Here is a 14,133-nt window from a genome sequence, read left to right as displayed (position 1 = left end):
AGTAACAACCATTAAAATAAACCAAATGTCTGTAAAATGAAGGTGACCAAAACATTCTATTTTTGTAAATGAATACAACAGTGTTAAAATAAAATATGTGTATGTCTTTACATGTATTTAACCTTTAAAAAAGGCACGGACATGTAAATTTCATATCTTAAATTTTACTCTGACATTGAAAATGTTTTTTGCTGTGTAAGTCTCTACCTTATAAGTTCCTTTCCTTCCGAATGATGCATCATAACAGTGTTATAAATTGAACAAAAGTCTGTTGCTTAAGGTTAAGTCACCTTATTTTGATACATGTCATTTACTTCATAAAACATCTTGTCAAACTGCTTTCTATGTCAAATTGTTTTCTAGGTACAAACACAACTTAAAGTTCAAAATGTGTACTTCTTACAAAACTTCCCTCTTGATTCTTCTGCTTGTTGAGCTAGGATTAAGGAATAATTAACACCAAATCACACCTTGCTTTTGTTACCACTATATTAAACTGCTGTTGTTATAGCCCCGCTCCTCAAGTCTTTCCCAAGTCAGTAAACGCTCCATAGTCTTGAGGAAAAAAAAATAAAAACGAGCTTAATTGTGAGCAGCGGAAACCTCCGAAACCAACAGTGGGTGGAGCTGCCACAAAGTGTCAATTATAACCTAAAACTGCCCATGGGAACATGTACGGTACACAGTATTTGAACAAAGAAACAACCAATGAGAGGACACACATTTACAGGCTTTCATTTGTCTCCTCTAAGAAGGACAGGCAATGAATATTAATGCCAAGGACTGATGTAAGAGCGGGACTGTTAAACGTCCATCTGACTTCATTGTATGGTAATGTTTCACAGACGCGTACTGACTGGGGTGGAACTGCTAATCCTCAATGGCAAATGCAAAAAGCATGTGTCTTTTCTTTGAAAAGGAAAAGCTTGAAAATCAGGTCAGCTAATGTTTTTCCTAATAATCAACAGGTCCGCTTTAGCCTGAACACAGTTGCAGTTCTAGATCATCTGATATATCTTTTGCTGTGGATGTAAAACCAGGCATTAAGGAAGCGTCTATTCCTCAAAGTCCTCTAAAAACCAGCTACAATGTCACATTTCCAGGCGTTTAACTATGGCCTAAAATAGGGGCTTTGCCTGCATCAGACAATTCATGGCATTGGGCTTTAACCGGAAGGCAGTAGCTACACTGCGGGTTAGCACTGCTTTTTCACCAGACGAGCAGCGTCGGCCGTGCCTTATGAAATGTTAATATCTGGGGTGCTTTAAATATACACCATCACAGCTAGCAGCAGCAGAGAGTTCCCAGTGCTGTGAATGTGTGCATGAGTGTGTGAGTGTGTGTGTGCATGTGTGTGTGTGTGTGTGTGTGTGTGTGTAGTCTGGCAGCAACACAAGAATGTCCTGAGAGAGTAGGAGCAAGCACAAGTGTCACAAATATAAATGGTTTGAGAGGAGAGCATTACTCAGGGCTGCAGCCTGTGCCACTGCCGCTGAGAACGCAGCTCTGAACAAAGAAAAGCAGCTTTTCAATCTGTAAGGAAATAGCTCAGGAAACGGCTGCATGAGTCCTATGTAGAGTTAACGTTAAAGTGATGAATTCCAGCTATTTTTTTTAGAAAGATGTACAGCAGTAGAACCTGTACACCTTTGGTTAGGTATGAGTTATTGCTGTTGTTTTGCTATTCATATTTAACCATGCATGTACATATATAATTACATAGTTATGCAGTGTAAATTCCATTTACAGTATGAATTTGCTGGTTTGAATCTGCATGTCTGAATTTTTCTGCTGTTTTGATGTTAACAAAGAAACATGGACCTGCATTCCTGTAAAGCTGAATTGAAACAATGTTGCAAACTGCTATACAAATAAAATTGAATTTGAATTATTATAGCATTAGTTACAACTTTACTAATTGGATATTTAGTCAAACCTTAAAAAACTCCTTAGAGTTACTAATGTTGTTTTGTGCCAAAATTCATATATAATTATGTAATTACATAGTTAATTACAAAGTTATGCAACATGAATTTGATATATAATCTGTATTGTCTAGTTTTAGTCTGCACTTCTGAATTTCTCTGTATGTTTTGATGCAAACAAATGAAGGAAAACTTGGACCTGCATTCCTTCAAAGCTGATTTGAAACAATGTTGCAAAAATAAAATAAACTGCTATATGAATAAAATTGAATATGAATCGTTATAACTTTATTTATCAAACGTTTAGTCAACCTTTAGAAAAAAAAACAGGTAGTGTTATTAATGTTTTACTTTAATTTTCTTTTATAATTATGTAATTACATAGATAATTACATAGGTACGCACTGTAAATTTAATTTACAATCTGTATTGTCTGGTTTGAGTCTGCACTTCTGAACTTTTTCTGTATGTTTTGATGTAAATAAATGACAAACTTTGACATGCATTCCTGTAAAGCTGATTTGGGACAATGTTGTGTAAACTGCTATATAAATAACATTGATTTTGAATTGTTATAACTTCACTAACGAAATGTTTAGTCAACCCTTAGAAAAAAGCCCTTGAACGTCATTAATGTTGTTTTGTCCTAATATTCAAATATTATTATGCAATTAAATTTGGGTTATTGCTGTTGTTTTGCTATACTATTCAAATTTAATTATGCAACTACATTTGTAATTATATGGTTATGCAACATAAATTAGATTTTCAAATCTTCATTGTCTGGTTTGAGTCTGCATTTCTGACTTAAAATTTAATTTAAATTATTGTAACATTAGTTAACATCACTAATCAAACTTTTACTAAAACTAGAATAATTCTGTTATACATTCAATAAGTAAACTGCATATTACTTAAATTTAATGACATAATTACATAGTAAATAATAGCAATAGTATTCAATGTATATTCTAGGTCTACAGGTTCAAGCCTGCATGTCTGACTTTCTTCTGTTAGTTTCAATGTCAACAGATGACAAACGCATAGCAAAAAAATGTATGGCTTATTTTTTCTTTCTGTGAAACAAGACAGAACACAAGGATAATTTTTCATCAAACTCAAACCATAATAAAATATCACATCTTCTACTTACAAACACAAATGTGGTAGAATTTGAAAGCTTACAATCTGCACATTTAACAGAATTTCTCTGCTTGGTTCACCAAGCCACGAGTGAGAAATAATTCATATCAAATTACACAACACTTTCATTATCAGCTGCAATAACTGTGACCTCTGAAGCTCAAAAGGCCTCTAATACCTCAATATACTCCACTAATTGGGACGACATTCATTTTGTTTCCCTGGTTAATCACCCAGCTCTCATTTTTACCTCTATTATACATGTCTTAAGGACTGTTCTGGAAGCTTCCTACCCTATATATTCTTTGAAATGAATGTGGTCAGGTGCACCTGGTGAAAGAACCTTTTAGTGATCAGTGAGTGAGCCTTAATAGCGGAATTCAGGTTTGTTTACGTTACCCTTAGCAGCAAGTACCATACTGACTACCAGCGAATGAAAAAAAAGCCCTGCCATACTTAAAGAGGTTCAGAATAACGCTCTATCTAGGAACAAATCTGAAGTCAGGAAATGGAGTCCACATTTGCACTCTGAGTGATGCTTGGCACGCAGCCTTTACCTTTGAGATATGATTTTGTAGGCATCTGGGAGGTAGCAGTTGATGTTTTCCATCTGGAAAGGGTCAGCGTCACAGATCTTGTCGTCCGTGCGGCCGTAGTTTGCCGTCTCGATCATAATGACATCGCTCCCTGGGCAGCGAAGGTCAATGGGGTAACCCTCGCACGACAGCTCTCTGCGAACCAGGCCAAACGGCAGCGCCGCTCGACTGAACGCTGCAAAACAGAGCACGGGCGCAGAGGTTAGCGAAGGTGGAACTGTAGAACAGTGATCAGAGCAGAACAGTGTATATCTGAAACTGTCAAATCACCAGCTAATCAGTTCTGTCAGGTCTTTTTTTGTCAGATCACTTTGACTTTTTTCCAACTGCTTCATTGTACATGGTACATTATACTATGTTGTTGTACATCTGTTAAATAGTATTTGTTAAGATGTACAGTACTGAAAAAGGGTTCTTTGAAAATAATAGTGGAACTCTTTTGGTGCTTTCCAAAACCATTTTAAAAAGCATTCTTTAAATAACCATATACATTTTTCATCATAGAGAAGACCTATTTGTCCATCCAAAGAACCATTTATGTATTGAAATGGTTCTTTGAGTGTTCATGTTTCCATACTGAACCTTTGCCTTTACTAAAGAACTGATAAAGAGCATACATTCATGCCTGTGCACCTTTCGATCACATATTCTCTAAAAAAGAGGGTTTTAAATGGTTTTTGGCTTGGACGTACAGTTCTATGAAAACCTGTAATTGGTTTAGAACCTTTACATTAAGGTTCTTCACACACATTTCATCTCAAATATCTTTGAAGAACCATTCTTTGAAAGATTCAGTGGCATTTTCTTTTACGGTCCTCATAAGTTTAGGTATTAACCTCATTAAGTGTGAGGTACAAAGTCCAAAGTACTAGGTAATTTTGGGTTACATGATAGTAAGTGTGTAAATAAAGTTTACAATGAAATCTTCAACAGGTTCTAGATATTAAGTGAATTAGTGTGTGGTCCAAATTCCAAAGTGCTGTGGAATTATTGTTGAGTAAAATGATAGTCAGTACCCAGACTAAACTAGACTGAATTGACTAAAAGGTTCTAGATATTAAGCTGATAAAGGATGTAGTACAATACGTCATTATTATTCGGAGTAGTACGATGTTAAGTACAAACACAATAAATTTCAACATCATGTATTTGTGCAGGAAAGTAAATTGAAAATGATGTAGAACTGGCACAAAAAGACAAGTAAAGTAAATTGTAATGTCTCAGTCAAACCAGTGAATATTTGCTTTCTTTTACAGCCCAGATTCAATATCACTTACAGCTAACAGACAGGTACATAAAACTCTATGCACTTTATTTGTGTGCAATCTCTGTACAACATATATCTACCTGGTATTTTTACCCCCCAAAAAATACACAGTACAGTGGAGTTTGTACCACATACTTACCCAATTAAAACTTAGAACCTGCTGGGCATTTCAGAGTAATTTAGCCAGGCTGTCTTGGAATTTATCATCATGTTACCCCAAATAATTGCTTTGCAGCTTGTATTTCATCTGGTTAATACCAGGAACTTAAGGTTACCAAAGGTAGCATCATTTCAAAGCATCCTTTTCAGCATCATTTTCTGAGTGCATAAAATGTTGCCGAATAACATCTTTTGAATATAATTTGTTTGCTGAACAGATAAACACAACGATTACGTCCATCACAATACATGCCAATTGCCAAGTAAACAACAGACAATCCAATGATAAAACACTGTTACTTCAATATACAGTATGCATTTTGAGATGTCCCAACAATTCCACAGTTCCACATCTACTTTATAGGTAGATGCTAGACTGACTACAGTAATGTTTACTCATCCTTCTGCACCTGGCAATAAGCTATAGCTCTACCTCCACTGCTTCAATACAAGATGAAAAAACAATGAAGTAGGACACAAAATCAACACTGATTATGTTTTCCTTTCACTTCATTTTTTACATTATCTAGTTACAAGGACTGGAAAAGTAACTCAGAACACTTCTCACTTTCCTTACTGCCCATCAAATAAGCTATTTAGTCTTTATCAAATGAGCTGTATAAGCTTTTCGGACAAGATACATACTCGAGCTGTTAAAAGTAAAAACAATCCATGGCTGGAAATTCTACTTTTCTTCATTTAGCTATGGAAATATCCTTAGACGCCAATAAAAATCGTAAGCAAAGATTATTTTCCACTCTTGAGAACATTGTCCTCATATTATTTGAAAAGGTATGGCATTCTGAGCTCCCCAAGGCACATCACCAACACTACCTGGAAAGAAAAATGTTATCAGTGTACTGTGTGTAATGCTTTCACCATGAGTAAGGGTATTTAATGGTTTATTGACATTGAGAAATGAGCATGTTACCTTACCCGTTACCATAAAAACGTAATGTGAGTATCCAAAGTCTGACTCTCAACACTGTTAACAAAATGGTAACAATAACAATGTCAGAAGAAAAGAAACAAGACACCGCCGACTGTCGTCCAGCGAAACATACTTTTTCATTTGCCCATCAATGACTTCATAGTCGTTTCACCTCAGCGACATCATGAACATGCATCTTAATTTGTGTCTGAAACCGATACGGAGGCGCGTGTGATGTGCAGTTGTTTCTGTCCACATGGATTTCACACAGACAGACAATTAAATAGACGTTAGTGAGCGTCCTTCATGGTCAGCTCACTAGCACAAACAGTATCTCTTTCAAACTGGCCATGGAGATAATGTAATGCACTAAGGTTGTGTTCTGCTACGGCTGCGATTTTGGACAAAATGAAAGTCTTGGCCATGCTTACCCAATCTGAACGAGAAAAACAGAGAAGGGGATGTTGTTGAAAAGTTAAAGCGAAGGAAAAAAAAAATCTCCTTGAGCAACAGACAAAGCGCATAACCCCGTTTGCCTAGTTTTCTGATGAAGATGAAAGACTGCATCATTTTTATTTTTTTTTTCTTGAAAGGTCACGCTGCAGACGTACACTACGAGACAGGCACTTTGAAGATGTGAGAATCAATCAAATCAGTCAAATTAACGCTGGAAGCACACATTTACATATTTCCTTCGGAAAAAAAAAGGAAGAAGTAGAAGCTTCGAGGAACACAGCGTCGAAAAATATAAATCGTGAAGGACCAAAGCTTCAAACAGGTTCATAAGACAAAGACTGAGCTAATAACTGGAATGGAAATAATACTACAATATCACAACCTTCAGCAAATACTCTCAATTACCTAACAATCATTCATTTAATGCCAGATTATTTATAATAATAAAGGAATTGCAAAAAATGCAATAACTTGCTGCACCATATATTGCTGTTGAATCATTATCACAATAATAGCTTTTGCAATACTCATATTGCAATTTGCAATGAGGCTATTTGGTAACACTTTATTTGATGTGGTCCTTTGTAGATGATTAATAAACTCTTAACAGAGTATCAGTAACACATTAACAACATATCAGTGAAGTAGCTGTAGTGAAGCATCTGAATTCACTGAAGTAAATATCTTGAAGATGTACTGTTGATACATTACTTACATTAAGTAGATGTGTTGTTGATCTGTTACATGTAGTAGATTTTATGTTATTTCCTTTAAGCAAAATCTAAACTTACTCAGACTTACCCAAAACCTAACCTTCACCAAGTCCTTAACCTCAAGACAAAACCCAATACTAACCCTCAAGATGGTCCTAATTCTAATCCTAACCTTAACCAAAGCCTAATCTAGTTAAGGTACAGTTACAGAATGGTATCAGCGGTGTGTCTATAACAGCCCGTTGAGTATGTTAAGATGGTCTGTATTTGACCTGTTACATGTAACAGATAAAATGGAAAACAACTGAATTCAGTAGATTATAAACAAAGTTTATTTACGCAGTTCATTCCAAGTCTCTTGATAATATACTAAACGTATTCACTGCTGCTATCATCGATATGTTGTTGATGTGTTACTCAGAGTCTGTTGAGTGTTTATGTCATCTATAAAGCACCACTCAAAATAAAGTGTCACCAGCTAGTTTCAATGTTCTGAGTGTTCTAAACAATGTCAGATGTTCCACAAAAGCTTGGACAAATGAAGACCAACATATTATGCAACAGTAATATATAGCTTTGGCTAAAATAATCCCTGGCAGTATTGATATAGAAGAATTTCACCAGTTTCTCAAAATTTCTGCATAATAAAGTGGTCAGTAATTTGGAGTGTGAACTGGTGACAGGAACCAGACCTCTGAAGAATTTAATGCCTATAAAAGATCCCTTACAGAACATTATTACACAAAACATTTCTGAATACCTGCCTGTTTTGGACATTGTTTCATATGTTTTGAGATAACATATAGGAGGAGTATATGCAGGGTATGTAAAAGCAACATAGTACCCAAAGAAGACTTGTATTTTTGAATTTACCACTACACTACCATATTAGTATTACATTTAACTCAGAAGACACGTGTAGGTTCACTGGAGGTTTTGTGCAGTAAATAGAACAGATATATCTGTGTTGTAGAGATTGACACCTGGTTACTATCACCACCACTGTAAAGAATTATGTTTCTCCACAATTAACAATTTCATATCAAACCATTCTGAATGACTTTCTCTCCTCTGTTGAATCATTTAGAGATTTAGAAAAATCAACAGAATTTCACTTTAAGCTTGTTTTAATGTGTTTTAATATATAGCAAGATAAGGCGCAATTGCAATAGTACAGCATAGTAGTTTTGTCCAGCCTTTTTGGACCACAATGATACTTACTATTGCTAATATAATCAGAATATCATATTACTATTGAACCTGTATCATGGATAGAAACAGTGTACACCAGTAATGAAAAAAGGCCACCTTCTGTCCAAACCAGCACCAGTCTTCATAAGCAATGGCAGCTGAAAATGCTGAAAGCTTCCAAGTGTAATACATCTTTCATTGTTGCTTACAGGTTTTTACTGTATGTAATTTTCTACCACTAGAGTACAAAAGTGTGTGAGATAGAGGAAGAGTTATGTGAAAGGGAAAGAAAACTGGGGTGGACAGAGAGAGAGAGAGGGAGGGAGAACATGAATCCTAGCCGCATGAAGTGTAATTTAATCTATTTTACAGTCGTGCCGATCGAAGGAGGGACTGTCTGGAGTCCACATAGGAGGAAAAATCTATACGCTGCGCTGCGCAGCCGTGAGTGCAGCCAAACAGCCGTGCTTAGAGGAAAATTAACTATTTTGCTCAATTGTGTTCGCCTTCAACAAATGATTTGAAAAAGTCATTTTTTTCTTCAGTTTTTGTGAAGCAATAACATGCCAAACACTGACTACTTCAGGTAAAGGAACAGAAGGAAGGTAAAGGAAAGAAAGAAAGAAAGAAAGAAAGAAAGAAAGAAAGAAAGCAAGCTTGCAGAGCCGTATGCTGTGCTGCTGTTGAGTTTGCAGTTCAGGTATGCTAAACAGTGGCTAACTCAGATATCAAAAACTGCACAAGACGTAGAAAGAAAGAAAGCAAGAAAGAAAGAAAGTAAGAAAGAAAGAAAGCTTCATATGCAGTGTAGGTTTGCAGGGCAGGTTTGCAAAGCAGTGGCTAATTCAGATAGCAACTATGGCTAATTGGGGTAGCAAATAAAGAGAAAGAAAGAAAGAAAGAAAGAAAGAAAGAAAACATGCAGAGCCGTATGCTGTGCAGTTTGCAGTTTGGGTATGCTGAACAGTGGATAATTCAAATATCAAAAGATGTACAAGAAAAAAAATCTTCATATGCAGTGTAGTGTGCAGGGCACATGTGCAAAGCAGTGACTAATTCAAGTAGCAAATATGGCTAATACAAGTAGCACATAAATGCACAAGAGAAAGAAAGAAAGAAAGCAAGAAAGAAAGACACTTGCACCATCTTGTACGGTGCTCTCTACAGCGCAGGTTTGCTAAGTGGTGGCTACTAGCTAAAATGCAGAAGAGGAGACAGGTAAAGAGTGAAAGAAAGAACAAAGACTCAGAAAGGAACTCTCAGTGCGTTCAGATTACAGCACCATATGCAGCGCAGTGCAGGTTTGATATGAAGCTGAAAACACAGGAAGGTGCTGCAGTTCGCCTCCGCTTCAGAAAGCATAAGGAGACTGAATGAACTGTCAATAATCACAGTTGTTAGCGGCAACCCTCAGTCCCGAGGGGGGCAGCTGCCATTTGTGTTTTCTGCTCCGTGCTCCCCAATTAGCCTCCTCTCAGCCTGTTGCCTCGGTGGAAAAAAAAGAAAAGAGAAAAACGCACTGCTCTTTTTCAACGAGCCATTCATTCTCCAGGCCTGCCATGTAAACCAACTCACTTAGCGCCCTGCCTCTAATTACCCCAGTTCAGTACAGTGCAGACCCGACACGCTGCTCGCACTGCGTGAACGCATGCACATACAAATACGCACAGATTCACACACAGCGCAACAGCTGACCATCGCTCACCACGCTGATGAGCGCAGCATCATGAAATGACCGCTCTGATCTCCTCTGCTGTGGCCATGGAGATGCTGAACAACTCAATTTATCCTGCATGAGCTGTTTTTTATTGTGTTTCAGGAATAAACAGACTCACTTTCCAGATGCAAATTAGCCTTAGACTTAGATTGTGTTTTTCAAGGCTGGGCTTATGGGCTTAACAATTACATCATGAGCAACTACGTGCATCTTTGTTTAAGTAGCACTGAACACATCATATTTACTTAAAGGAGGAATTCAACAAAAATCACACTTAGACTAGCAGTGTTCCAAAGCCTAGGCTGCAGCTAAGGTAGGCTACACTTCTCAGCTGCTATAGAAAGCTGATCCAAAGTGAAGGACCCTTTGTATACAGCCTAGAAATACAGCCTACGTTCTGAGTGATTTCGAAGATGCAACAGATGTATCCTTCCAGGCCTTCGGTTACCCACAGTTCTGTGCGCATGAACGACAAGAAAGAAAAAAAAATAGCACCACGAAAATGACGGAAAATGAAGCCATAGGAGCAGAGCTTATTTTAAAATTGTAAGTTGTTCATGTCCTTGAATGTCTTCATTGCCTTATAAAGCATAAAGTGACTAATTAATTAAAGCATTCGTCTATATATCATATATTGTCCATACATCATATTTATTTAGAAGTATTTGTATATATGTGGTATAGGGGTGGGAATCTCTAGGCACCTCACGATTCGTTTCGATTCGATTACGATTCAGAGGGCTGCGATGCGATTATAAAATGATTATCGATGCATCTCGATGCATCTTATTTTTCTATACAGCATTTCTATTTTCTTACCGTCTGAGGACTTGGTAATGTTAAAGCAAAGTATTTGTAATGATCCATAATGAATTTACTTCCAATATCTTTTATTAATAAGTCAAATGGAAGTGATGTGGCACCGCTTTTGATTGGAGTGCATGAGATGCTGCTGCCACTCATCTGTGATAAAATGCACAGTTATGGTGAAATAATATCCAGTGCTAATGATGACCACGCAGCACGTTACAGCTATTCCACCCGTTTTCTTCAGTGGTTTTATCACTTCAGTTTTGGTCTAGTTGTAGAGACGGGGGGGGGGGTCGCTGTGTCAGTGAAGTATCTTTGAGACGGGGCATGTGCAACATAGCGAGAAAGCCCTGTTTCGCAACGACAAAATGGCTCTTCTTATCATTTGTGTTGTGACTTCTGACCTAAGCTGGCTTTAAAGCAGAGGGAGCCGGTCAGATTTCTCGCTTACCCAGTAGTGTTTTTTGTTATGTGCCACTACAGACTGTGCAGGCGCTGCACTTCCGCGCTTCCAAATTCCGCCTTTTGCGTTCCGTCAACTTTACGTTATAAATTAAATATTTAGAAAATCGATTTTTGACATTTGTGAATCGATTCAGAATCGTACATGTCCGCATCGCGATGCATCTAAGAATCGTTTTTTTCCCGCACCCCTAATGTAGTATATCGTACTACATAAGAACATCTCTTCCACTGCTGTGAAGAAATGAAAAAGGAACAAATACAATGCAACAGGCTCCATTTTCGCTCACCAGTTCCCTCACAAGTTTTGTGCCACAATTGCAAGAAGCAGGACCCTCAGCATCATTAAGACTGTTCCGTTTGTGTGACCAATAGGCTACTAAAGAGGAGTCTTCATAGGTCCGTCCTACTGAGGTTCCTTAGTAAATTAGCCAAGACCTGTGTTCGAAGTTTGATTTGTTTATTTTGCACTGGAGCTATGAGGCTAATAATAAGTAATAAAAGCTTATAGTCATGAATTAGCATTGTTTTAACTTAACACTAAGTAGTTAACACAAATAGATTCTAATGTAGTTTCTGACACTATGTAACATATTGTTATCTATGATTATACAACAGTTAGTTACAATGGCACAATTAAATTGGTTGAGAAGTGCTGTAACTAACAGCATATTTTTTTCACAACCAATATATCATTCCACTGACCATTGGTGACTCTCTTTACTACAGCTGTGTTTATTCTCTAGCACATACAAAACTGGACATGAAACATTCAATAATATATGACCTGCAGCCCATTAGTCAAATTCTGAAGGAGGGTGGCAGCAGGAGTACATCAAATTCCGAACCTATGGCTACCCCTTAGAAAGCTTTTCAGTCAGCAGCTGTGATGGCAGAATAGCTAAACAAATTGGAATTAGCCAGAAATGAACAGAATACAACTGGCAAACAAGATGAAATGGATCATAGACTGGCTGGGACAAAACATTATACAGGTAAATCTGACTAATACTGAAAAAGCTGAGCTGAACCTGAGATTGCCACAGTTTTACAGATTTTCACACTTTATCCATAAAGCAGAGGGCCACAAATTTTACCAATACTAAAGCAGTTTCTAATTGAATTTCAGGCTTCTTTACTTCACTTCTTTCTTTATTTTGTAGATCTGTTGTATAAAAGGAATAGAACACTTGAGCTCATGTGTTCTTGTGAATAGCATCACGATAGATGCATTTCAACTAAAAGTTCAGTAAAATTTTCTTGAACTCTATATCGTTCAAATAAAAATCTATTCAGTTCAATTTTCCTGAACCCTACCCCTACCTTAAACCCTAACTTAACTCTTACCCTGGTCCTTAAGCTAGCTATTAATCTTAATCCCAATCCTAATGCTGTTGAGAATCAAACATTTTTGCCAGATAGTGGGACCCTGTTTTTAGGAACGTGACATTCTTTTGTCTATTTTTACACTAGCCTTACAACTCAATATCAAAACCAAAGAAGAAAGGTTTGGACAGCAAATATGTCTTGGGTGATCAACTACAATTGACTAGAGTGGAAAGTTGTTTAAGTTTGATTATTGGCCAGATTTTTCCTTTAACAGGAAGAAAATGCATTTTGCCGCACTGTTACTCTACTGTATCACTGTAAACACGACAGCTATACTTTAGTCATTTTATGTGGCTTTTTGAAAGCCTCAAAACCGACGTGAGCATTCGGGATGTTTTGTGTGATATGTCCATTTTAGAAGTGAATGCCTCATGAGCACCTAATAAGCATGAAATGCATGAAGTCCACTTGTGAGAATGACTGGCACATTGGCTTTGAAAACAGAGCTCACTGTACTGTAATGTACCACTTTCTGCAGGCTTCAGATTGTCTAAGCCAAACACTCTACTGGAAGACCACAGCAGAGGTCAGAGAGAAGCGCAGTCTGAGAAAAATAACCCAGATAAAGTAGCACTGTAGAAAGGTTGACATCTCTGTAGGAAAGCAATATCCCTTCAAAAGACATATTAATCCTCAGAGAGGCTAGAGTTACAGTTATTGTTATTTTTCCTCTACGTTTTATTAAATGAATTAAATCATTATTCATACACAATTACATATAATTACATAGTTATTACATAGATAAACTCTAACTGAATTATATTGTTAGTTACATAATGAAGCAAATGTACATTAATTTTACATTCTGTATTGGGAAGTGTAAATATGCCCTTCAGACTTAGCAAAAATGGCTAAAACATGGCCAAAATATAAAGTATGGTGTTTCTTTCCCTAAACCAGTACACAAAAACAACTTTTCAAATTCATATATCTCCTCTACCTATGAACACGAATGTGGTATTGATTGAAATTTTGGCATCTGAAATTTTGACAGAATCTCGCTGCTTGTTTCCTTGAGGTACAGGTAAAACAAAAGTTAGACATCACTCTCTGTAATGTATTTCATAGTGAATTTTTCAAAGTTTACATTTGCTACACCTCCGGTCCACTGCATATGTGACCGAACCAAACAAAGAAAATGGTCCACCGTTTTGGTTGCTGCCCCAGCTGACTACAGCTATCCATAACTGCAATAAAGAGCTGTCGAGAATAGAGCCTGAGCTAACCCAGGCCCCTCCCTTGCTTCACCACAAAGACTGATGAATAGCTGGATGCTCGTTCCTCATGGTGGGGCGTGACAGGTTTATCACTCTTTAACGCTGTGCAGAGAGAGGGACTGTGCGTTTCATGGCTTTTCAAAACTCCGAAGAGATA

General features: G+C 37.1%; 1 protein-coding gene across 13 annotated transcripts in view; it reads right to left on the bottom strand.

Moving 5' to 3' along the window:
* LOC118825694 (adhesion G protein-coupled receptor L2-like) overlaps positions 1-14,133 on the bottom strand; it is a 180,121-nt gene that overhangs the window by 103,418 nt on the left and 62,570 nt on the right. For all 13 annotated transcript variants that reach the window (XM_036596446.1, XM_036596449.1, XM_036596450.1 and 10 more), the window contains one exon: positions 3,626-3,839. In XM_036596446.1, coding sequence (XP_036452339.1) covers positions 3,626-3,839 — 214 coding nt within the window. The remainder of the gene's footprint in view (positions 1-3,625; positions 3,840-14,133) is intronic.

This window comes from Colossoma macropomum, unplaced genomic scaffold, assembly GCF_904425465.1.
Source record: "Colossoma macropomum unplaced genomic scaffold, Colossoma_macropomum, whole genome shotgun sequence".
Lineage (NCBI taxonomy): Eukaryota > Metazoa > Chordata > Actinopteri > Characiformes > Serrasalmidae > Colossoma > Colossoma macropomum.
The sequence above is the reverse complement of the archived record's forward strand: the minus strand, read 5'-3'. Positions and strand labels throughout refer to the sequence as shown.